The 27628-nt window shown below is 41.8% G+C and overlaps 1 protein-coding gene across 1 annotated transcript in view; it reads left to right on the plus strand.

Moving 5' to 3' along the window:
• The window catches only part of LOC141145221 (NXPE family member 4-like), a 114294-nt gene that overhangs the window by 79673 nt on the left and 6993 nt on the right, over nt 1-27628 (plus strand). The window contains exon 7 of the mRNA XM_073631724.1: nt 23047-23220. Coding sequence (XP_073487825.1) covers nt 23047-23177 — 131 coding nt within the window. The 3' untranslated portion in view covers nt 23178-23220. The remainder of the gene's footprint in view (nt 1-23046; nt 23221-27628) is intronic.

The following is a 27628-nucleotide window of genomic DNA, read 5'->3' on the forward strand; positions in this document are numbered from 1 at the left end:
TCACCAAAATGGAAAAAAAATAACGTTTCTGGGTTAGAGAAACAAATGGAATAGCAAATCTCACCACAGGATGGGCTGTGGAGATTCCATATATAGAGCAGTGCCAATGTCCTAAATCTACAAATTCTCAAAAATACACCAAAGGAGTGGAAAAATGGACTTTGTAGGCACCAATCATAAAATTAAATGTAAATGTTTTATTATACAAAAAATACAAAAAACCAAAAAACACAAACATGTTAAAATATTGCAATAAATTCAGGAGCAATGACTGGCATTCTCTCAGACGTAGGTCATAGCCTACAGAGGGGTATCCCTTAGAACAGGGAGAGATATAGCCCTCTGTTCAGCATAACCGACATCAAACTACTATAGCTCTACATGTTTCGCAATTGAATGCTTCTTCAGGAGCCCGTTTGAGTCACCTGCAATAGAGAAAGAGAGAGAGAGGACAGACAACAAAATGATGCAAAATTGTTAATATTCACCTAAGACCTTGTAGTAACGCGTCTCAATCATTATACATGAGCACCATGAGGAAGTCAACCAGTGGACCTGACAGCCAACAAGCATAAGGTGACAAACGTTCACATGCGGGGATGTGTCTGCTAGTAAAGCCGTAAGAGGTGTATACACCGGGAAGGCAGTATAATAGAAAGTCCCGGCTGCCCAGGGAAAGTTATAAACAATCATAGCAAACTTGGAGGGTGGTAAACTTGTGGAAACACTCCATGTGTCATAAAAACAAAGAGAGAGAAAGAAAGACAAGGAAGAAAGGGAAGATAGGGGAGAGGAAAAGGGGGGAGGGAGGGGGGAAAAAAAGGGGGGGGGGGGAGGGGGGAGAAGGGAAAAAGGAGGGAGGAAAAAGGGAAAAGGGGGGGGGGGAGGAAAAGGGGGGGGAAAGAAGGGGGTAACAGGGGAAGGGGAAGGAGACAAAGTAAGGAGGTAGACAGACCATGGGGGAATAGAGGGATTGATGGTGGTACAAAGACAAATGCGATTGAGCCTACCTCTAAGAGAAATTGAAACTACATAAACAACTTCCGAATAGCCAAGCTGAATAGGATAACCAATGACGTCAATTCTAGGGAGTATAGGCATATATATGGTAAGACATAGTAAGATATGCTCTGTGTATATATGGACACACATATATATAGAAAAAGTAATAATAATGATAGGAAGCCAATCCAAGAGATACAAATTATCTAAAAGAAAAATCTGCGCTAGGTGTACAGAAAAACTGTGAATTCAAAAAAATGATGTGACCTGCAGCTGAACACTGTAACCCTGATAGGGGGCACAAAACAAAAATATATACAAAAAAGTGCAGCGCTGGATGACTACTATGCAGTAGACAATAAACTATAATAAAAAGCATAACAATTAGTGCACATGATTGTAGGATTAGCGAATGAGTAAAATAACAAACGCCAAATCAAATTATCTTAAATGACGTGCTTAAGTGTCCACATATATAAGTGAAGATTCTGCTAAGTAAATCCGTGACTTCCACCGCTGATAAAGACCATCACCACAGAAAGATTAAAGGCTTACCAGACAGCCATTGAAAAACAGCATGAAATATCCTCCACTTTGGATGTTATCCTCTCTATGGATGGCTCCTAATTGAGAGCGCTGGAAAGATGGTTTGCAGACTGGTTCTCAATGGTGAAAGGAGGGGGGAGGGGAAATCCCCTCTTGGCGATGATAAATATCCAAAAAGAAGGAAGAGAAAACACTCCAATAGTGTAAAAAAGTTTCAGCTTCTTTTTATTTAAATTGCCATATAGGCATCCATAAAAGTTCCTTGCAAGGAGTATAAAAACCAGCTCCGATACAAACAGAAAGTCCGCGCATGCGCAGTCCGTGCGTGCGTGTTTACCCTTTGTTCGTTTCGTCAGAAATGACATCATCAGGGGCACGCCCACACGTCCGCGCATGCGCATTAAATACCCGAACGGCGGAACGAAAAGGTTCAGCCATTGGTCACCGGAGCTCACAAAAACAGCTGAAATAAACAGCAAAGAAGAAACTCTGATTGATTCAGATAGTAATTAGCCTGGTTAAAACACCTGTGGTTACCTAAACTTTACTGCTGCCATCTTGTGGACAATTAGCATATTACCACAAGAGGACAATTATCAGTTTGAACCCAAAAAAACTTTTTAAAAATTTGTAAATAAAAATGTGCTAATGGCTGAAGGACAGTTCGTAACACCCTTCAAAGTAGGAACACTTATAATGCAGTAGTCCCCCAATCAAAAAAATTATATCCCACAAGATTCTAAAATCATATAATATAGCGCAAAATAATTTTAAATATTTTCAAACATTTTTAAATGACAGATCAAACAGAAAAATCCAAATAAATTTATAAAAAAGGGGGGGGGGGTTAATCGGCCTTCTATGGTAAAATAATGAAAAATAGATGAAATTATAATAATCACCCTTTTAAACCTCACAAGACATTTCATTTGGAGGATTTTTTCAAAAGTTCCAAACTGACTTCCTATTGAAAAGCGAGACCAAGATGGACACCCTTATTTACCAAGAATGTGTGAGGGGACATCAAAAGAGAGAAAATGTTCATCAACCATTGTTAATGAAGCAATTGATGTCCCACTCTACATTCAAACCTCCAGGGACATGACAGTCTAGCTTATATATCGAGTTGGTCTCACTTCTAGATATGCTACGTTTGCCATTGCTACCTCGCCAGTGTGGTATATATTTCTCTAGGGCGATAAACGTAGTACCAGTGGGATCCCTATTATGTACAAGATCATAATGCTTTGACACATTATGTTTGTCAAAACCCTTCCGGATATTGGTAAGATGCTCCCCCAGTCTGACCTGCAACTTTCTGGTAGTGCGCCCAACGTATTCCAAACCACAGGGACACCTTAACAAGTACACTACGCACTTCGTAGTACATGTGATAAAAGATTTTATTGAGTATGTGGCACCAGTTCTTGTTGATATGAACTCAGTTAATCTCCTCCCCCTGAAGGAGTTGATGCCACAAACCTGACACTTCCTACATGGGTAAAATCCCTTTAAGTCCCCAAAGAAAGAAGGTCTTGTTGGTGGGTCTGGAACGTTAGGTGCTATAAAGTGCCTAAGATTTGAGGCGCCCCTAAAAAGTACACACGGATTATCTCCCAATAGCGGCCCCAGAATTCTGTCATTCTTAATGACAGGCCAGTGTCTTCTAATTATACGTTTTATGGCCCAATGTTGGCTAGAGTAGGTGGTTAGAAAAGCCAGACTGAAGTCATCCCTTTTCTCCACTTGTGTTGGTTTATCAGCTAAGAGAGTCTGACGATCCCTCATGCCTGCTTCTGTTATTAATGAGTCCAGCAACTGACCATCATAGCCCTTATTTAGAAATCTGGATTTAAGAACCTGAGCTTCTTTTTTGTAATCCTCCAAATCGGAACAATTCCTCCTGAGTCGCAAGAATTGCCCCTTTGGAACTGCTGACAGCCAGGAGCGTTAATGGCAAGAGTCAAGAGGAATATACCCGTTCCTGTCTGTCTTTTTAAAATATGTTGATGTGCTAATCCTTCCATTTTCTATTCTGATTTTTAGATCCAGAAAATGAATTTGAGTGGTATTAACCTCATGAGATAACACAATACCTCTATCATTGTTGTTTAAAAAGGACAGAAAAGTCATGACAGATTCAATGTCCCCGTCCCATATAAAAAGGACATCGTCAATGAACCTTTTCCAAAAAATGAGTTCATTACGTCTATTATACAGTACCACATCCTCTTCCCACTTGGCCATGAACAGGTTGGCCATACTGGGAGCAAACTTTGCTCCCATGGCCACTTCTTTCATCTGTAGATAGTATGCTCCATCGTGCCAAAAATAATTATGTTTCATCGAAAAATCCAGTAGTTCGACCACGTATTTCTTCTGCGTGATCGAAATACTGGAGTCACGATGTAAGAAGAATTGCACCGCTTCATGGCCTAGCTGGTGAGAAATGGCCGTATAAAGCGAAGCTACATCCGCGGTTACCAATAAGTAAGTTGATTTCCACTCTATTTCACCAAGCAAGTTGATGACATGCTTAGTGTCTTTTAAAAAGGAGGGGGTTCCCATCACCAGTGGTTGTAAGTACTTGTCAATGTACTTCCCGACTCGTGACGTAACAGAATCAATTCCACTGATGATGGGTCTCCCTGGAGGATTAGCCAAAGTTTAGTGTATCTTTGGTAATATGTACATAACTGGCATTCGTGGTGCCAAAGGTACCAAAAATTCTTTTTCTTTCCTATTCAGAATGCCCATATCATAGCCCTTCTGTACAAGTGTTTTTAACTTCTGTTTAAATTTAGATGTGGGATCAGCCGGTAAGAGGGAGTGTGTTTCAGAATCCCCAAGGATTCTTGCCAGCTCATTAGAATAGGCCTCCTTATCCAAAACAACAATGGCCCCCCCCTTATCAGCGGGGCGAACCACTATATCCTTTCTATTGCAAAGAGACTCCATACCCGCAGCAATGTCTTGCTTAGGCCGGATGGTTCTTGTATTCAAATTAGTTAGATCTTTAATAAGCAAATCTCGGAAGATATTAACACTCGGGGCCAAATTGCCTGGGGGATTAAAAAGCGAAGCGTTCGCCAGATTGGAATGAACAATCGTAGAGGTTTCCCTCATTTCTTGTCTAACTGGATTACTCATGACATACCTTTTGATGTTTAACTTCCGCGCATATTTATGTATGTCTATAAAAGTTTGGAACTTGTTAAGGTTCCGTATGGGGGCATATTTTAGTCCCTTACTCAAAGTTGAGAGTTCTTCCTTAGATAGTTCCTTATTGCTAAGATTGATGATACCACTAGTATCTAAGTCCTTCTTCTTTTTGGAGTAAAGTTTCCTCCCCCCTCTGCTCCCTCTCTTCCGTCCCCATTTCTTTTTTGGCCTCCCCTGTTGACCCACTGAAAATCCCGTTGATTATGAGATGGATGAGGTCCATCGTAACTTCCCCCTGCTCTAGAGTCAAGAGCCCCATTATCATTAGACAATGGAATGAACCTATTCCTAGTGACCACACCATATTGATTCTGTGTGTCATTTTTTCTCCTAGAATCATAGGTCATTGTTTGATTATGATATGTGCGTTGCTCCTCCCTATGTCTCCAGGGTGATGATGATTGGTGTGGAGGATGAGGAAAAGAGCCTCCTCCTCCACCCCTCACCCTAGAGCGGTCTCGCCTTTGTTGTCTACCTTCTCCCCTGGGGAGTTGAGGGGAGGTGCGATATGCACCAACTCCTCTATTAACCATAGGGGCGGGAGGTTGGTCTGCTGGGGCACCTACTGATGGTGGTTCGGAAGGGGTTATGACCTGCCACCTAAAAACCACATTGTCACTGTAGTCCTTTACATCCCTATTATATTTTCTTTTTTTCTTTGTTTTTTGTTCTAATTCTTCTTTAATCAGGATGTTTTTTAGAGCTTCTGATTTTTGCATGTACTCTGACTCTCCCTTAAAGGGTATTAACTTACTTTTGATGTTATTAATTTCTGAGTCTAATGTAATCAATTTACGTTTCTTTTTTGCTATTAAAAATTGCAGGAAGCTTACTCCCGCTTCATTAAAATATTTAATTCATTCAGGTAACTCGCTATCTTCCTTTTGGGGGTTGACATCCCATCGAAGACTCCGAGGGACCATGTTTAATCTAACATATTCCTCCAAATATGCTATGTCCCATCTAGTGTGAACCTCAGTGATGGTTAAGTTCTTTAATTTCAAAAAACAACCTCCCAGATCATCCCTTGGGTCATCATTACCATCAAAGACACCCTCTGTATTGGTAACGATCTGAGACCTATAATCAAAAATATCCATTATGGATACACCAGCTGCAAATAGTGTGTATCAAGAAAATAAATTATCTAAAAGAAAAATCTGCGCTAGGTGTACAGAAAAACTGTGAATTCAAAAAAATGATGTGACCTGCAGCTGAACACTGTAACCCTGATAGGGGGCACAAAACAAAAATATATACAAAAAAGTGCAGCGCTGGATGACTACTATGCAGTAGACAATAAATTATAATAAAAAGCATAACAATTAGTGCACATGATTGTAGGATTAGCGAATGAGTAAAATAACAAACGCCAAATCAAATTATCTTAAATGACGTGCTTAAGTGTCCACATATATAAGTGAAGATTCTGCTGAGTAAATCCGTGACTTCCACCGCTGATAAAGACCATCACCACAGAAAGATTAAAGGCTTACCAGACAGCCATTGAAAAACAGCATGAAATATCCTCCACTTTGGATGTTATCCTCCCTATGGATGGCTCCTAATTGAGAGCGCTGGAAAGATGGTTTGCAGACTGGTTCTCAATGGTGAAAGGAGGGGGGAGGGGAAATCCCCTCTTGGCGATGATAAATATCCAAAAAGAAGGAAGAGAAAACACTCCAATAGTGTAAAAAAGTTTCAGCTTCTTTTTATTTAAATTGCCATATAGGCATCCATAAAAGTTCCTTGCAAGGAGTATAAAAACCAGCTCCGATACAAACAGAAAGTCCGCGCATGCGCAGTCCGTGCGTGCGTGTTTACCCTACGGCCGTTTCGTCAGAAATGACATCATCAGGGGCACGCCCACACGTCCGCGCGTGCGCATTAAATACCCGAACGGCGGAACGAAAAGGTTCAGCCATTGGTCACCGGAGCTCACAAAAACAGCTGAAATAAACAGCAAAGAAGAAACTCTGATTGATTCAGATAGTAATTAGCCTGGTTAAAACACCTGTGGTTACCTAAACTTTACTGCTGCCATCTTGTGGACAATTAGCATATTACCACAAGAGGACAATTATCAGTTTGAACACAAAAAAACTTTTTAAAAATTTGTAAATAAAAATGTGCTAATGGCTGAAGGACAGTTCGTAACACCCTTCAAAGTAGGAACACTTATAATGCAGTAGTCCCCCAATCAAAAAAATTATATCCCACAAGATTCTAAAATCATATAATATAGCGCAAAATAATTTTAAATATTTTCAAACATTTTTAAATGACAGATCAAACAGAAAAATCCAAATAAATTTATAAAAAGGGGGGGGGGGTTAATCGGCCTTCTATGGTAAAATAATGAAAAATAGATGAAATTATAATAATCACCCTTTTAAACCTCACAAGACATTTCATTTGGAGGATTTTTTCAAAAGTTCCAAACTGACTTCCTATTGAAAAGCGAGACCAAGATGGACACCCTTATTTACCAAGAATGTGTGAGGGGACATCAAAAGAGAGAAAATGTTCATCAACCATTGTTAATGAAGCAATTGATGTCCCACTCTACATTCAAACCTCCAGGGACATGACAGTCTAGCTTATATATCCAGTTGGTCTCACTTCTAGATATGCTACGTTTGCCATTGCTACCTCGCCAGTGTGGTATATATTTCTCTAGGGCGATAAACGTAGTACCAGTGGGATCCCTATTATGTACAAGATCATAATGCTTTGACACATTATGTTTGTCAAAACCCTTCCGGATATTGGTAAGATGCTCCCCCAGTCTGACCTGCAACTTTCTGGTAGTGCGCCCAACGTATTCCAAACCACAGGGACACCTTAACAAGTACACTACGCACTTCGTAGTACATGTGATAAAAGATTTTATTGAGTATGTGGCACCAGTTCTTGTTGATATGAACTCAGTTAATCTCCTCCCCCTGAAGGAGTTGATGCCACAAACCTGACACTTCCTACATGGGTAAAATCCCTTTAGGTCCCCAAAGAAAGAAGGTCTTGTTGGTGGGTCTGGAGCGTTAGGTGCTATAAAGTGCCTAAGATTTGAGGCGCCCCTAAAAAGTACACACGGATTATCTCCCAATAGCGGCCCCAGAATTCTGTCATTCTTAATGACAGGCCAGTGTCTTCTAATTATACGTTTTATGGCCCAATGTTGGCTAGAGTAGGTGGTTAGAAAAGCCAGACCGAAGTCATCCCTTTTCTCCACTTGTGTTGGTTTATCAGCTAAGAGAGTCTGACGATCCCTCATGCCTACTTCTGTTATTAATGAGTCCAGCAGTTCCAAAGGGGCAATTCTTGCGACTCAGGAGGAATTGTTCCGATTTGGAGGATTACAAAAAAGAAGCTCAGGTTCTTAAATCCAGATTTCTAAATAAGGGCTATGATGGTCAGTTGCTGGACTCATTAATAACAGAAGTAGGCATGAGGGATCGTCAGACTTTATAGCACCTAACGTTCCAGACCCACCAACAAGATCTTCTTTCTTTGGGGACCTAAAGGGATTTTACCCATGTAGGAAGTGTCAGGTTTGTGGCATCAACTCCTTCAGGGGGAGGAGATTAACTGAGTTCATATCAACAAGAACTGGTGCCACATACTCAATAAAATCTTTTATCACATGTACTACGAAGTGCGTAGTGTACTTGTTAAGGTGTCCCTGTGGTTTGGAATACGTTGGGCGCACTACCAGAAAGTTGCAGGTCAGACTGGGGGAGCATCTTACCAATATCCGGAAGGGTTTTGACAAACATAATGTGTCAAAGCATTATGATCTTGTACATAATAGGGATCCCACTGGTACTACGTTTATCGCCCTAGAGAAATATATACCACACTGGCGAGGTAGCAATGGCAAACGTAGCATATCTAGAAGTGAGACCAACTGGATATATAAGCTAGACTGTCATGTCCCTGGAGGTTTGAATGTAGAGTGGGACATCAATTGCTTCATTAACAATGGTTGATGAACATTTTCTCTCTTTTGATGTCCCCTCACACATTCTTGGTAAATAAGGGTGTCCATCTTGGTCTCGCTTTTCAATAGGAAGTCAGTTTGGAACTTTTGAAAAAATCCTCCAAATGAAATGTCTTGTGAGGTTTAAAAGGGTGATTATTATAATTTCATCTATTTTTCATTATTTTACCATAGAAGGCCGATTAACCCCCCCCCCCTTTTTATAAATTTATTTGGATTTTTCTGTTTGATCTGTCATTTAAAAATGTTTGAAAATATTTAAAATTATTTTGCACTATATTATATGATTTTAGAATCTTGTGGGATATAATTTTTTTGATTGGGGGACTACTGCATTATAAGTGTTCCTACTTTGAAGGGTGTTACGAACTGTCCTTCAGCCATTAGCACATTTTTATTTACAAATTTTTAAAAAGTTTTTTTGGGTTCAAACTGATAATTGTCCTCTTGTGGTAATATGCTAATTGTCCACAAGATGGCAGCAGTAAAGTTTAGGTAACCACAGGTGTTTTAACCAGGCTAATTACTATCTGAATCAATCAGAGTTTCTTCTTTGCTGTTTATTTCAGCTGTTTTTGTGAGCTCCGGTGACCAATGGCTGAACCTTTTCGTTCCGCCGTTCGGGTATTTAATGCGCATGCGCGGACGTGTGGGCGTGCCCCTGATGATGTCATTTCTGACGAAACGGCCGTAGGGTAAACACGCACGCACGGACTGCGCATGCGCGGACTTTCTGTTTGTATCGGAGCTGGTTTTTATACTCCTTGCAAGGAACTTTTATGGATGCCTATATGGCAATTTAAATAAAAAGAAGCTGAAACTTTTTTACACTATTGGAGTGTTTTCTCTTCCTTCTTTTTGGATATTTATCATCGCCAAGAGGGGATTTCCCCTCCCCCCTCCTTTCACCATTGAGAACCAGTCTGCAAACCATCTTTCCAGCGCTCTCAATTAGGAGCCATCCATAGGGAGTAGGGATGAGCCGAACACCCCCCTGTTCGGTTCGCACCAGAACATGCGAACAGGAAAAAAGTTCGTTCGAACACGCGAACACCGTTAAAGTCTATGGGACACGAACATGAATAATCAAAAGTGCTAATTTTAAAGGCTAATATGCAAGTTATTGTCATAAAAAGTGTTTGGAGACCTGGGTCCTGCCCCAGGGGACATGGATCAATGCAAAAAAAAGTTTTAAAAACGGCCGTTTTTTCCGGAGCAGTGATTTTAATAATGCTTAAAGTCAAACAGTAAAAGTGTAATATCCCTTTAAATTTCGTACCTGGGGGGTGTCTATAGTATGCCTGTAAAGGGGAGCATGTTTCCTGTGTTTAGAACAGTCTGACAGCAAAATGACATTTTGAAGGAAAAAAACTCATTTAAAACTACCAGCGGCTATTGCATTGCCGACAATATACATAGAAGTTCATTGATAAAAACGGCATGGGAATTCCCCAAAGGGGAACCCCGAACCAAAATTTAAAAAAAAAAATGACGTGGGGTTCCCCCTAAATTCCATACCAGACCCTTCAGGTCTGGTATGGATTTTAAGGGGAACCCCGCGCCAAAAAAAAAAAAAAAAAAAAACGGCGTGGGGTCCCCCCAAAAATCCATACCAGACCCTTATCCGAGCACGCAACCTGGCAGGCCGCAGGAAAAGAGGGGGGGACGAGAGTGCGCCCCCCCCCTCCTGAACCGTACCAGGCCACATGCCCTCAACATTGGGAGGGTGCTTTGGGGTAGCCCCCCAAAACACCTTGTCCCCATGTTGATGAGGACAAGGGCCTCATCCCCACAACCCTGGCCGGTGGTTGTGGGGGTCTGCGGGCGGGGGGGCTTATCGGAATCTGGAAGCCCCCTTTAACAAGGGGACCCCCAGATCCCGCCCCCCCCTGTGTGAAATGGTAAGGGGGTACAAAAGTACCCCTACCATTTCACTAAAAAACTGTCAAAAATGTTAAAAATGACAAGAGACAGTTTTTGACAATTCCTTTATTTAAATACTTCTTCTTTCTTCTATCTTCCTTCATCTTCTGGTTCTTCTGGTTCTTCTGGCTCTTCTGGTTCTTCCTCCGGCGTTCTCGTCCAGCTTCTTCTCCTCGGGCCGCTCCGCACCCATGGCATGGGGGGAGGCTCCCGCTCTTCTCTTCTTCTTCAGCTTCTTCTCTTCTTCTCTTCTTCATTTTCTTCTCCGGGCCGCTCCGCATCCATGCTGGCATGAAGGGAGGCTCCCGCTGTGTGACGGCGCTCCTCGTCTGACAGTTCTTAAATAACGGGGGGCGGGGCCACCCGGTGACCCCGCCCCCCTCTGACGCACTGGACATGACGGGACTTCCCTGTGGCATTCCCCGTGACGTCACAGGGAAGTCCCGTCAAGTCACCGTGCGTCAGAGGGGGGCGGGGTCACCGGGTGGCCCCGCCCCCCGTTATTTAAGAACTGTCAGACGAGGAGCGCCGTCACACAGCGGGAGCCTCCCGCCATGCTAGCATGTGTGAGGAGCGGCCCGGAGAAGAAAATGAAGAAGAGAAGAAAAGAAGAAGAGAAGAAGACGAAGAAGAAGAGAAGAGCGGGAGCCTCCCCCCATGCCATGGGTGCGGAGCGGCCCGAGGAGAAGAAGATAGAAGACGCCGCGGAGGAGATGCTGGACGAGAACGCCGGAGGAAGAACCAGAAGAGCCAGAAGAACCAGAAGAACCAGAAGATGAAGGAAGATAGAAGAAAGAAGAAGTATTTAAATAAAGGAATTGTCAAAAACTGTCTCTTGTCATTTTTAACATTTTTGACAGTTTTTTAGTGAAATGGTAGGGGTACTTTTGTACCCCCTTACCATTTCACACAGGGGGGGGCCGGGATCTGGGGGTCCCCTTGTTAAAAGGGGCTTCCAGATTCCGATAAGCCCCCCGCCCGCAGACCCCCACAACCACCGGCCAGGGTTGTGGGGATGAGGCCCTTGTCCTCATCAACATGGGGACAAGGTGTTTTGGGGGGCTACCCCAAAGCACCTTCCCAATGTTGAGGGCATGTGGCCTGGTACGGTTCAGGAGGGGGGGGGGCGCACTCTCGTCCCCCCCTCTTTTCCTGCGGCCTGCCAGGTTGCGTGCTCGGATAAGGGTCTGGTATGGATTTTTGGGGGGACCCCACGCCGTTTTTTTTTTTTTTTTTGGCGCGGGGTTCCCCTTAAAATCCATACCAGACCTGAAGGGTCTGGTATGGAATTTAGGGGGAACCCCACGTCATTTTTTTTTTTAAATTTTGGCCGGGGTTCCCCTTAATATCCATACCAGACCTGAAGGGCCTGGTATGGAATTTAGGGGGACTCCCACTTTATTTTTTTTTTTTAATTTTGGTTCGGGGTTCCCCTTTGGGGAATTCCCATGCCGTTTTTATCAATGAACTTCTATGTGTATTGTCGGCAATGCAATAGCCGCGGGTAGTTTTAAATGAGTTTTTTCCTTCAAAATGTCATTTTGCTGTCAGACTGTTCTAAACACAGGAAACATGCGCCCCTTTACAGGCATACTATAGACACCCCCCAGGTACGAAATTTAAAGGGATATTACACTTTTATTGTTTGACTTTAAGCATTATTAAAATCACTGCTCCTGAAAAAACGGCCGTTTTTAAAACTTTTTTTTGCATTGATCCATGTCCCCTGGGGCAGGACCTGGGTCCCCAAACACTTTTTATGACAATAACTTGCATATTAGCCTTTAAAATTAGCACTTTTGATTTCTCCCATAGACTTTTAAAGGGTGTTCCGTGGCATTCGAATTTGCCGCGAACACCCCAAATTGTTCGCTGTTCGGCGAACTTGCGAACAGCCAATGTTCGAGTCAAACATGAGTTCGACTCGAACTCGAAGCTCATCCCTAATAGGGAGGATAACATCCAAAGTGGAGGATATTTCATGCTGTTTTTCAATGGCTGTCTGGTAAGCCTTTAATCTTTCTGTGGTGATGGTCTTTATCAGCGGTGGAAGTCACGGATTTACTCAGCAGAATCTTCACTTATATATGTGGACACTTAAGCACGTCATTTAAGATAATTTGATTTGGCGTTTGTTATTTTACTCATTCGCTAATCCTACAATCATGTGCACTAATTGTTATGCTTTTTATTATAGTTTATTGTCTACTGCATAGTAGTCATCCAGCGCTGCACTTTTTTGTATATAATCCAAGAGATACACCAGAGCCATATAAATGTGTATATATCAAAATCTCACCTTGTGAGAGGCAATGTAGGCCCAACGAATCTTCTGGACAAAGTCACAAGCTGTGACCCCACTATCCCATCACCCAGAGGAGCGTCACCGGCAGGGATGTATTGGGATTTTAACTACTTAAGGACCGCCTCACGCCGATGTACGTCGGCAAGGGGGCACGGGCAGGCAAAATCACGTACATACAGGTGATTTGCCTCCCGCGGGTGGGGGGTCCGATCGGACCCCCCCCGGTGCCCGAGGAGGTCCTCTTTTGTTCCCCGGCGATCGGAGGTGAGGGGGAGGCCATCCGTTCGTGGCCCCCCCTCGCGATCACCGCCGGCCAATCAGATCATTTCCTTTGCTGCTGTATGCTAAACAGCAGCAAAGGAAATTATGTCATCTCTCCTCGGCTCTGCATTTTCCATTCCTGCGCCGAGGAGAGAAGACTGAAATGTGAGTGCACAAACACTACACACACAGTAGAACATGCCAGGCACACAAAACCCCCCCTATCCCCCCCCGATCGCCCCCCCGATCACCCCCCAATCACCCCCCCCGTCACAAACTGACACCAAGCAGTTTTTTTTTTTTTTTCCTGATTACTGCATGGTGTCAGTTTGTGACAGTTACAGTGTTAGGACAGTTAGGGTTAGCCCCCTTTAGGTCTAGGGTACCCCCCTAATAAAGTTTTAACCCCTTGATCACCCCCCGTCACCAGTGTCGCTAAGCGATCATTTTTCTGATCGCTGTATTAGTGTCGCTGGTTACGCTAGTTAGGGACGTAAATATTTAGGTTCGCCGTCAGCGTTTTATAGCGTCAGGGACCCCCATATACTACCTAATAAAGGTTTTAACCCCTTGATTGCCCCCTAGTTAACTCTTTCACCACTGATCACCGTATAAGTGTTACGGGTGACGCTGGTTAGTTTGTTTATTTTTTATAGTGTCAGGGCACCCGCCGTTTATTACCGAATAAAGGTTTAGCCCCCTGATCGCCCGGCGGTGATATGCGTCGCCCCAGGCAGCGTCAGATTAGCGCCAGTACCGCTAACACCCACGCACGCAGCATACGCCTCCCTTAGTGGTATAGTATCTGAACGTATCAATATCTGATCCGATCAGATCTATACTAGCATCCCCAGCAGTTTAGGGTTCCCAAAAACGCAGTGTTAGTGGGATCAGCACAGATACCTGCTAGCCCCTGCATTTTGCCCCTCCGCCTGGCCAAGCCCAGCCCACCCAAGTGCAGTATCGATCGATCACTGTCACTTACAAAACACTAAATGCATAACTGCAGCGTTTGCAGAGTCAGGCCTGATCCCTGCGATCGCTAACAGTTTTTTTGGTAGCATTTTGGTGAACTGGCAAGCACCAGCCCCAAGCAGCGTCAGGTTAGCGCCAGTACCACTAACACCCACGCACGCAGCATACACCTCCCTTAGTGGTATAGTATCTGAACGGATCAATATCTGATCCGATCAGATCTATACTAGCGTCCCCAGCAGTTTAGGGTTCCCAAAAACGCAGTGTTAGTGGGATCAGCCCAGATACCTGCTAGCACCTGCGTTTTGCCCCTCCGCCCGGCCCAGCCCACCCAAATGCAGTATCGATCGATCACTGTCACTTACAAAACACTAAACGCATAACTGCAGCATTTGCAGAGTCAGGCCTGATCCCTGCGATCGCTAACAGTTTTTTTGGTAGCTTTTTATTGAACTGGCAAGCTCCAGTGGCCTAGTACACCCTGGTCGTAGTCAAACCAGCACTGCAGTAACACTTGGTGACGTGGCGAGTCCCATAAGTGCAGTTCAAGCTGGTGAGGTGGCAAGCACAAGTAGTGTCCCGCTGCCACCAAAAAGACAAACACAGGCCCGTCGTGCCCATAGTGCCCTTCCTGCTGCATTCGCCAATCCTAATTGGGAACCCACCACTTCTGCAGCGCCCGTACTTCGCCCATTCACATCCCCAACCAAATGCAGTCAGCTGCATGAGAGGCATTTTCTTTATGTCCTCCCGAGTACCCCTACCCAACGAACCCCCCCAAAAAAGATGTTGTGTCTGCAGCAAGCGCGGATATAGGCATGACACCCACTATTATTGTCCCACCTGTCCTGACAATCCTGGTCTTTGCATTGGTGAATGTTTTGAACGCTACCATTCACTAGTTGTGTATTAGCGTAGGGTACAGCATTGCATAGACTAGGCACACTTTCACAGGGTCTCCCAAGATGCCATCGCATTTTGAGAGACCTGAACCTGGAACCAGTTACAGTTATAAAAGTTAGTTACAAAAAAAGTGTAAAAAAAAAATATATAAAATAAAAAAAAATAGTTGTCGTTTTATTGTTCTCTCTCTCTCTCTCTCTATTCTCTCTCTCTATTGTTCTGCTCTTTTTTACTGTATTTTAATCTGCAATGTTTTATTGTTATTATGTTTTATCATGTTTGTTTTTCAGGTATGCAATTTTTTATACTTTACCGTTTACTGTGCTTTATTGTTAACCATTTTTTTGTCTTCAGGTACGCCATTCACGACTTTGAGTGGTTATATCAGAATGATGCCTGCAGGTTTAGGTATCATTTTGGTATCATTCTTTTCAGCCAGCGGTCGGCTTTCATGTAAAAGCAATCCTAGCAGCTAATTAGCCTCTAGACTGCTTTTACAAGCCGTGGGAGGGAATGCCCCCCCATCGTCTTCCGTGTTTTTCTCTGGCTCTCCTGTCTCAACAGGGAACCTGAGAATGCAGCTGGTGATTCAGCCAGCTGACCATAGAGCTGATCAGAGACCAGAGTGGCTCCAAACATCTCTATGGCCTAAGAAACCGGAAGCTACGAGCATTTTATGACTTAGATTTCGCCGGATGTAAATAGCGCCATTGGGAAGTTGAGGAAGCATTTTATCACACCGATCTTGGTGTGGTCAGATGCTTTGATGGCAGAGGAGAGATCTAGGGTCTAATAGACCCCAATTTTTTCAAAAAAGAGTACCTGTCACTACCTATTGCTATCATAGGGGATATTTACATTCCCCGAGATAACAATAAAAATGATAAAAATAAATAAATAAATAAAAGGAACAGTTTAAAAATAAGACAAAAAAGCAAAAAAAAAAAAGAAAAAAAAAAAAAAAAAAGCACCCCTGTCGCCCCCTGCTCTCGCGCTAAGGCGAACGCAAGCGGCGGTCTGTCGTCAAATGTAAACCGCAATTGTACCATGCATGTGAGGTATCACCGCGAAGGTCAGATTGAGGGCAGTAATTTTTGCAGTAGACCTCCTCTGTAAATCTAAAGTGGTAACCTGTAATGGCTTTTAAAGGCTTTTAAAAATGTATTTATTTTCTTGCCACTGCACGTTTGTGCGCAATTGTAAAGCATGTCATGTTTGGTATCCATGTACTCGGCCTAAGATCATCTTTTTTATTTCATCAAACATTTGGGCAATATAGTGTGTTTTAGTGCATTAAAATTTAAAAAAGTGTGTTTTTTCCCCAAAAAATGCGTTTGAAAAATCGCTGCGCAAATACTGTGTGGAAAAAAAAAATGAAACACCCACCATTTTATTCTGTAGGGCATTTGCTTTAAAAAAATATATAATGTTTGGGGGTTCAAAGTAATTTTCTTGCAAAAAAAAATAACTTTTTCATGTAAACAAAAAGTGTCAGAAAGGGCTTTGTCTTCAAGTGGTTAGAAGAGTGGGTGATGTGTGACATAAGCTTCTAAATGTTGTGCATAAAATGCCAGGACAGTTCAAAACCCCCCCAAATGACCCCATTTTGGAAAGTAGACACCCCAAGCTATTTGCTGAGAGGCATGTCGAGTCCATGGAATATTTTATATTGAGACATAAGTTGCGGGAAAGAGAGAAATTTTTTTTTTTTTTGCACAAAGTTGTCACTAAATGATATATTGCTCAAACATGCCATGGGCATATATGGAATTACACCCCAAAATACATTCTGCTGCTTCTCCTGAGTACGGGGATACCACATGTGTGGGACTTTTTGGGAGCCTAGCCACGTACGGGACCCCGAAATCCAAGCACCGCCTTCAGGCTTTCTAAGGGCGTGAATTTTTGATTTCACTCTTCACTGCCTATCACAGTTTCGGAGGCCATGGAATGCCCAGTGGCACAAAACCCCCCCAAATGACCCCATTTTGGAAAGTAGACACCCAAAGCTATTTGCTGAGAGGTATAGTGAGTATTTTGCAGACCTCACTTTTTGTCACAAAGTTTTGAAAATTGAAAAAAGAAAAAAAAAAAAGTTTTTTCTTGTCTTTCTTCATTTTCAAAAACAAATGAGAGCTGCAAAATACTCCCCATGCCTCTCAGCAAATAGCTTCGGGTGTCTACTTTCCAAAATGGGGTCATTTGGGGGGGTTTTGTGCCACCTGGGCATTCCATTGCCTCCGAAACTCTGATAGGCAGTGAAGAGTGAAATCAAAAATTTACACCCTTAGAAATCCTGAAGGCAGTGATTGGTTTTCGGGGCCCCGTACGCGGCTAGGCTCCCAAAAAGTCCCACACATGTGGTATCCCTGTACTCAGGAGAAGCAGCAGAATGTACAGTGGCTTGCCAAAGTATTCGGCCCCCTTGAACTTTTCAACCTTTTGGCACAATTGAGGCTTCAAACATAAAGATATAAAATTTTTATTTTTTGTGAAGAATCACCAACAAGTGGGACACAGTTGTGAAGTGGAACGAAATCTTTTGGATTTTTGAAACTCTTTTAACTGTTAAAAAAAAGAAAAGTGGGGCGTGCAAAATTATTCAGCCCCCTTGCGTTAATACTTTGTAGAGCCACCTTTTGCTGCGATTACAGCTGCAAGTCGCTTGGGGTATGTCTCTAACAGTTTTGCACATCGAGAGACTGAAATTCTTGCCCATTCTTCCTTGCAAAACAGCTCGAGCTCAGTGAGGTTGGATGGAGAGCGTTTGTGAACAGCAGTTTTCAGGTCTTTCCACACATTCTCGATTGGATTCAGGTCTGGACTTTGACTTGGCCATTCTAACACCTGGATACGTTTATTTGTGAACCATTCCTTTGTAGATTTTGCTGTATGTTTGGGATCATTGTCTTGTTGGAAGATAAATCTCCGTCCCAGTTTCAGGTCTTTTGCAGACTCCAACAGGTTTTCATTGAGAATGGTCCTGTATTTGGCGCGCATCCATCTTCCCCTCAATTTTAACCATCTTCCCTGTCCCTGCTGAAGAAAAGCAGGCCCAAACCATGATGCTGCCACCACCATGTTTGACAGTGGGGATGGTGTGTTGAGTGTGATGAGCTGTGTTGCTTTTACGCCAGATATATCGTTTTGCATTGTGGCCAAAAAGTTCGATTTTGGTTTAATCGGACCAGAGCACCTTCTTCCACATGTTTGGTGTGTCTCCCAGGTGGCTTGTGGCAAACTTTAGACGAGACTTTTTATGGATATCTTTGAGAAATCGCTTTCTTCTTGATACTCTTCCATAAAGGCCAGATTTGTGCAGTGTACGACTGATTGTTGTCCTGTGGACAGACTCTCCCACCTCAGCTGTAGTTCTCTGCAGTTCATCCAGAGTGATCATGGGCCTCTTGCTGCATCTCTGATCAGTCTTCTCCTTGTCTGAGCTGAAAGTTTAGAGGGACAGCCAGGTCTTGGTAGATTTGCAGTGGTCTGATACTCCTTCCATTTCAAAATGATCGCTTGCACAGTGCTCCTTGGGATGTTTAAAGCTTGGGAAATCTTTTTGTATCCAAATCCGGCTTTAAACTTCTCCACAACAGTATTACGGACCTGCCTGGTGTGTTCCTTGGTCTTCATGATGCTCTCTGCGCTTTCAACAGAACCCTGAGACTATCACAGAGCAGGTGCATTTATACAGAGACTTGATTACACACAGGTGGATTCTATTTATCACCATCAGTCATTTAGGACAACATTGGATCATTCAGAGATCCTCGCTGAACTTCTGGAGTGAGTTTGCTGCACTGAAAGTTAAGGGGCCGAATAATTTTGCACGCACCACTTTTCAGTTTTTTAATTGCTAAAAAAGTTTAAAATATCCAATAGATTTCGTTCCACTTCACAATTGTGCCCCACTTGTTGGTGATTCTTCAAAAAAATTAAAATTTTATATCTTTATGTTTGAAGCCTGAAATGTGGCAAAAGGTTGAAAAGTTCAAGGGGACTGAATACTTTCGCAAGCCACTGTATTTTGGGGTGTAATTTCACATATTCCCATGGCATGTTTGAGCAATATATCATTTAGTGACAACTTTGTGCAAAAAAAAAAATAAAAATTTGTCTCTTTCCCGCAACTTGTGTCACAATATAAAATATTCCATGGACTCGACATGGCCTGTGTGAGCAATATATCATTTAGTGACAACTTTTTGTAAATATTTTTTTTTTTTTTTTGTCATTATTCAATCAATTGGGACAAAAAAAATAAATATTCAATGGGTTCACCATGCCTCTCAGCAATTTCCTTGGGGTGTCTACTTTCCAAAATGGGGTCATTTGGGGGGTTTTGTACTGCCCTGCCATTTTAGCACCTCAAGAAATTACATAGGCAGTCATAAACTAAAAGCTGTGTAAATTCCAGAAAATGTACCCTAGTTTGTAGACACTATAACTTTTGCGCAAACCAATAAATATACGCTTATTGACATTTTTTTTACCAAAGACATGTGGCCGAATACATTTTGGCCTAAATGTATGACTAAAATTTAGTTTATTGGATTTTTTTTATAACAAAAAGTAGAAAATACCATTTTTTTTCAAAATTTTCGGTCTTTTTCCATTTATAGCGCAAAAAATAAAAACCGCAGAGGTGATCAAATACCATCAAAAGAAAGCTCTATTTGTGGGAAGAAAAGGACGCAAATTTCGTTTGGGTACAGCATTGCATGACCGCGCAATTAGCAGTTAAAGCGACGCAGTGCCAAATTGGAAAAAGACCTCTGGTCCTTAGGCAGCATAATGGTCCGGGGCTCAAGTGGTTAAAGTTACAAGCATAAGCAGCCTAGCAGCAGCCAAACGACAACCGTCTCTAGAGGAGAGAACATAACTCATTGTAACCAGTAAGCTCCAATGCACGGGGTGTAACCACCAAGATTAAGTATACCGTAGCCAAAGATATAGCCATAAAGAGTCTTACCAGGCAATTAGCAGTAGTGTGGATAGCGCCCAGAAACCAGAGCGTCATCTGCAAGAGTGGCGTGGTAGTAGGCTAATCTCTTAGCCTTAAATACACGCCCCAATCAGGTGTGCAGCTAGTGCATCACCTGACTCGGCCAGGCTGGGCTGCGCGTGCACCTGCACTGAACCGCGCATGCGCAGTGGCCAGAAGCCAGCTACCAAGGATGCGGATGTGCGGGAGGAGCGCAGTCCTGAAGGTAACAGGACTAGGAGCTCCCCCTAGTGGCTCAACCTCGGTACCAGCGCTAAAGGCGCTCTGCAAGGCAGATGGAAACAGCCTAAGGATGGTAAAACAGACAACGAGGTAGTGCACAACGCTCAACTAAGGGGAGAGACCCAGGCCCAAACCAGGAGCCGCAAAATCCATCCCCTTGATGGGGCGGAATGTGGCTACCTGGCCGCACATGTGATTGAGTGTGCCGGCAAGTAGGCAAGGTCCAAAGGTTAAAGTGGTGTTCTGTCCGAAATTATACTTTTTAAATAAAAATACCCCTATAATACACAAGCTTAATGTATTCTAGTAAAGTTAGTCTGTAAACTAAGGTCTGTTTTGTTAGTTTATAGCAGTAGTTTGTTGTTTTATAAACTTACAGCAGGCCGTGGCCATCTTAAGTGTGGGCATCTGAAGCCAGACTGTATTTCTTCCTGGATCTCATCCTTGCAGATCTCGCACATGCTGAGTGCAGCACAAGCAGTGTAATAGGTTTCAGGTCAGGTTTCCATAACAACGGCAGTTTCAGAGGAAGTTGCCGCCCCTTCCCAGAAGGCATTTCAAACAGGAAATGATGCGATTGGCCGCGGCCAGGGAGGAGGAAGGGAAAAATGAATACAGCAGATATACAATAGGTGCTGAGAAAAAAAATAAAAAAATATCCAATTTGTTTACAGTGCACAGTTTAGTGAAGGATGCTGAAGCGTTGTAAAAGTGGGTGGAACTCCACTTTAACAACACCCGGGTTGTTAACAGATCACAGACCCTTCAGCTGTTGCTATTAAATGAATCAGTAAATAATTAGTATGTCTACACACCATAAGGAGATATAGGCATTAGCAGCCCTAAACTCTTGTATCAATCCCAGAAAGATATTAATCTTAGCCCTGGTTCACACTGGTAAGTTTTGACATGCGATTTAACATGTCAAATCGCATGTTAAATCGGCAGCAATTGCCATCAATGGCACCGTCCTAATTGGTGCGACGCTGCACCGATTTCAAAAAAGTCGTTTCTGTACTACTTTTTGCGATTTCGTGCTGCGATTTACATTGACATCTGCACAAATGTTTCTGAAATCGCAGCTGAAATCAGCTGAACTCGCACGGCTTCATTCCCGCAGCTCAGTGTGAACCTGGGCTTTAACACATAACAATAAATGAAAAACCAGCACAATGTCCTTGTTATAAACAAGGATAGAGAAATCTCTGTAGAGTGATCAGCTGCAACAAAATAACCAATGGTGTGTGGAGGAGTGTTGAAAAATAGTAATTATAATTGATTCCTCAGAATCTTCATCCCTTCACCACACCACGTGGGACACCGCTCCCTTAAGATTTTACACTCACCAGAAATCAGGTGAAAATAAGCCTTAACCCCTTCAGCCCTGGAGCATTTGGCTGGCCAAAGACCAGAGCAGTTTTGCGATTCGGAACTGCGACGCTTTAACTGACAATTGCACGGTCGTGCAACGTGGCTCCCAAACAAAATTGGCATCCTTTTTTCCTCACAAATAGAGCTTTCTTTTGGTGGTATTTTTTCACCTCTGCGGTTTCTATATTTTGCGCTATAAACCAAAAAAGAGCGACAATTTAGAAAAAAAAACGCATTATTTTTTACTTTTTGCTATAATAAATATCACCCAAAAATATATAAAAAAACATTTTTTTTCCTCAGTTTAGGCCGATACGTATTCTTCTACATATTTTTGGTAAAAAAAATTGCAATAAGCGTATATTGATTGGTTTGCGCAAAAGTTTCTACAAAAGTGTTTACAAAATAGGGGATAGATTCATGGCATTTTTATTAATACATTTTTTTAACTAGTAATGGCAGCGATCAGCGATTTTTATCGTGACTGCAACATTATGGCGGACACATCGGACACTTTTGGTGCTATTTTGGGACCATTCACATTTATACAGCGATCAGTGCGATTAAAAATGCACTGATTACTGTGTAAATGTGACTGGCAGTAAAGGGGTTAACCAGGAGGGGGCGCTGCAGGGGTTAAGTGTGTCCTAGGGAGTGATTCTAACTGTGGGGGGGATGGGTTATGTGTGACACGGCACTGATCACAACTCCCGATTACAGGGAGCGGTGATCAGTGTCCTGTCACTAGGCAGAATGGGGAAATGCTTGTTTACATCAGCATTTCCCCGTTCTTCCTCTCCATGAGACCATCGCGGGTATCCCCGCGGACATCACGATCTAATACTTGTGGAATTACATTAGAAGCTAAAGAGGTAGTCTGTACCATGACTCGATGACCAGAGGAGGAAGCCCGTACATTTGTGGAGTTTAAGGCTTATTTTCACCTTATTTTTGGTGAGTGTAAAATCTTAAGGGAGCGGTGTCCCACGTGGTTTGGTGAAGGGATGAAGATTCTGAAGAAATAATTATAATTACTATTTTTCAACTCTCCCCCATGCACTGTTAGTCATTTTATTGCAGCTGATTACTCTACAGAGACTTCTCTATTTTTGTTTATAATAAGGACATTGTGCTGGTTTTTCATTTATTGTTATGTGTTTAAGATCAATATCTTTCTGTGATTGATACAAGAGTTTAGCGCTGCTAATGCCTATAGCTCCTTATGGTGTGTAGACATACTTATTAACATAGTACAAAGGTAACTTAATTATGTGCATGCCCTCAATTTAAATGATTTTCTTTCCTCAGCATTGACACAATTCCACCTTTATGAAGACAATTGGGCACATCAGATTTTCCATTTGGACCTGAAAAGGAATATGAAGATAACCTGGAAAAGGCACACCTATCCATTCATCACTACCTCATATCAGTCCTAGAAGGAGGAGCGTACTATTTCTCGAGAAATTTACCTAATTAGAGGTGATCAACGTACTGTGATTGTACTAAATATAGGGGTACATTTTAGAGCATATCCTATTTATCACTTTATTAGACGGCTGCTTAATATATGAGGTGCTATTGAACGCCTCTTTCTTAGTAGTCCACAAACCAAAGTTATCATTAAGACTGAGAATACAGGTGAAATGAAACAAAACTTTGAAACCATGAGCGATTTTCATGCTTCTATTCATTATTCCATAATGGAAATCATTTTCACTGACCTAAATGTAGGTTTTGTCAATGGATGGGATATGACCAATGCATTTGACTCAAATGCAATCCACCCTGCAGAAACGCGTAATTAGAAAATTAGAAATGAAGTTCAAATGCTGATGACCTACATTTGTTAGGCAACTATACAAAATACAATATGTGATGATCAGTTATGTGTATTTTCATCTGTAAAGTCTTTTTGAATAAAAAGAGTTGAGAACCAAAAATGCATTTGAAAATTCTATTCAGTTGGTGTGCACATTGAGTCTTGTCCACGAGCTTGCAGCCCTGAAATTATCATTTCTCCATCCATAGGGAACAGGATTTCCTTAAGAAATGCACATTTGGGCTGATTGCCTATAAATAGTGTGACTATTTACTTCAATTATCCAATCCTGTGCAGATGAAATAAGTAATAGACATGTGCAATTCGGAAATATCCAAATTTCTGAATTTTTCAGAATATTGGGAAATCCAAAAATAGGAATGAAACTCTGAAATAATAACTTACCTTAAATTATAGGTATTGGAATTTCCTTTAAAATTTGGCTGTTAGTGAACGTAACGAATACAAATTCATCCGAAGTTGCAAATTATCCGTAATAACGAATGGCGTATTTAAATGAATGGAATGTAACAAATTAATAATAAATAACAGTAATATTAATAAAAACATATTATTATTATTATTATTTTTTTCCGTTCCATTTGTTTCAAATAATTTGTAACTTCAGATAAATTTGTATTTGTTACGTTCACTAACAGCCAAATTTGAAAAGAAAATACCAATACCTATAATTTATTAGTTATTATTAGTTAGTTATTATTTAGAATTTTTGGATTTTCAGATTTTCCTTTCTTATTTTCAAATTTACAAATTTTCAAAAAAAACAAACTGAATGAAACGAAAACTAACACATTTTTCGGCAATGTCTAATAACTAAACAGACATTTTCTTTTCACATTGTTGGATAACTGAAGTTAATCTACATAAGCTATTGTGTGAATCTTCTCAACTTCTTCAGTAAATCAGCCTCATGAAGTTCTGGAAAGGGGGATTAGAGATAGTTATGTATTTGAACTTCAGTTGTGATATCTAAGAAAGTAGTATCTGCTGTATATCAGTGATGGTCAACGTAAAATATACAGTGGGCCTCAAACGAGGCCCATTGCACGTCCATATGGCCATGCTATAGCTTAGATTTGTACTCTTCCCATTCTGTAAGGAATCCACAAAATTTCCGGCCATGAGTGGCCCTGCATTCACCACCTGGCTTGGTAAAAGTAGATTTACAAGTTAACTGAGCCAGATGGAAAATTACTGGCTGTTATGTACAGGATGAAGTGTATTTATTGCCCAGATTTTAATCAAGTAGACCAGTGTTTTTCAATCTGTGTTCAGTTAAGGCACCCTTTATAATTTTGCACAATTCTGGGGCACAGCAGTCTGAGTGCTCGTTCACACCAGGAAAAATGTCATAAATGTCATCATCACACCAAGGATTCCTCAGAAGGGTCCAAAGCTTTTTCACATGGTACACATATGGCAAAGTTTCAGAGTCACGCAGGGCCCCTTCGTCAGGCCCACGCTTGTATTAGATCACACCAGGAGGTGCATCCAATCGCACGTGCTTTTTTGCACGTTCCGTTACATTTTTTAATGAGCTGCTCTATGCATATGAAAAGTGTGCCGGCATGATTTTTAAAATTGCACAGCACCAAAAGACATAGTATTATGGTACCATGCGTTTTAGCAGGTGCAAGTGTATGGCCACGCAAACCGTAATACAAAAACTAAGACCCTATGGACATCACCCACCATCCTTGGACAGACCATCTCCCCAAGCACCAAAGACAAAAGTCTTGGAGTCATCTTTGATGCAGAGATGTCGATGGATGCACAAATAGGTTCAGTAGTCAGTGGCTCTCACCATCTTCTCCGCCTACTACGTTGACTCATCCCATTCATTCCAGAAGAGGACAAAGCAGCAGTAGTCGGAACAATCATCAATTCCCGACTTGACTTCTCAAACTTCCTCTACATAGGACTACCTAAATACCAGATTGCTGGCTTACAAGTCATCCAAAACACTGCAGCAAGACTAGTAACGGGAAAAAACCTTGGGAATCCATCTCCGCATCACTGAGGACCCAATACTGGCTAACCATAACCATCAGAGGGCCCTGCTCGTTAGAGCTTATGCTCTACCCACTAACATCCGCATGGAAGAAAACCATCGGGCCTTCAGAAAAAAACTCAAGACTCACCTCTTCTAAGAAGCAGGACAACTCAGGACAGATCAAGCGCCTTGAAGCAATTCAGTTCGCATTGTAGCGCTATACAAATTCTTCATTCATTCATTCATGCACATTTGCTAGATGTGTCACGGTGTCATTAAATTTACACCTCTGCAAAAGGCAGCGCATTTTTTACGGTATGGGAAAACGCGTAATTTCACACCTGTTGCTGCACTGCACCTGGTGTGAACAAGCCCCAAAATGTACTCTGAGAGGCAGATCAGTGGTCTGTAGGTTGTAAACTTACAAATCCCCCCCCACCAATTCCCCCTCCTCGCACAACCCCCATTCAAATCCTCCCTCCAAGCACAACCCCCCCCACCCGCTCCCAAATCCCCCACCTAGCACATTCCCAAATCCCCCACCTAGCAAATCCCCCTTTCTCCCAGTACAAATTCTGTCCCTACATTAGTGATAACAGCAGAGAGGAGGAGAGAGCCAGGAGGGGGTTGTGCTTTCTATAACCCCCACACACCCCTTAGCTCCTCTCCTTCCTGTACATTTTTATCTGTGCGATCCTCTGTTAACTATTTACCAGATCAAGATTGCTTACAAATTTAAATTGGACTGTGTATGGGACTTTTACTTAGTCACTTCATACTTCACGTGTGTGACATTTTGGACTTTATTTAGGACTTATTTTTATTTGCATTATTGTATTTTCTTTTGCTGTCTCTTATTTATGTTTAGGTTTGTAGCATGACAACAAGGAAAATCCCCTAGGTGGACTTTAAAGGCATTGGCATAATTATGCCTAAGGTATATATTTTTATTAAGCACAATAAAAACAGCAACATCTATTGGAACGGTTATACTAGCTGTATGCTAAATACAAAATCACCACAATGATTGACTCTGAGATTGTGATTCACCCGACACGTCTCAAAGTATCTGTGTCTCCTTCTTCAGGGATGTTAATCAGAGGGTCAATCATACATCTAAAATATAGTAATAACAAAGGCTCAAAATACAAACTATACAAAATATGATATGATAAACATCATTGTTTATCAACATATATTGCAACAATGATGAACAATGTATGGACTCACATATTGGGTGGAGATACCATGGGCGAAAGATTCCAATCAAGCTATTAAAAACAAGAAACATAACTGGAAATGTGTCTCCAGAAAACTGCCTGTGAAGATAGTTTGCCTTTCGCAACATATTAAGATATACCATCAATTTGCAGATTGAAAACAGCCGAACTTAACATGAGAGTACTGAAGCCAACGAGGGGCGCAGCCCTGTAATTAAAAAGTAATGAATTATAATAAATTATAGTAAAGGACAAATTGAGTAACAAAGCCTGCATCATTCCTATAAAGGAATTTGCAAGGGCTGTGCAAAAAAAACACATGCAAAATTATTACTCAAATAATATAAAAATGATGCAAGAATGTAAACACATGTATATAAAATACACAAGATACTGTGTATACATATATGTCCTACCAGCACTCAACAATGAAAGACAATTGTTGAAGATGAGAAAAAACACTGTAAGGTTGGTATCACACAAAGATAGTAAATGCATGACAAACAATCACTTATGTGTACATGTATAAACATATACACAAGGTGTATCAATATGATTTTATAGTACTGGGGGACTGTATTGATTGTTGGACCATCATTAACAATAACATAAAGGATTATTAAGACAGATTAAAAAAGATGTAAATCCATAGTATAAGTAAATTATAATATTATCCAACCATAAAAACATGTTTGGAACGTGTATAGAGTGTACAGCTAACCTGTATGGATAGCTCACTGAATGGTAATAAAACATGCGATTAGGCCTTAGTGTTATTAAAGTATATCAATAATTATAGTCCTCCATAGAAGCAATGTTATTGATGACCAAGAT

Source organism: Aquarana catesbeiana, linkage group LG05 (assembly GCF_042186555.1).
Source record: "Aquarana catesbeiana isolate 2022-GZ linkage group LG05, ASM4218655v1, whole genome shotgun sequence".
In the NCBI taxonomy this organism is placed as follows: Eukaryota; Metazoa; Chordata; class Amphibia; order Anura; family Ranidae; genus Aquarana; species Aquarana catesbeiana.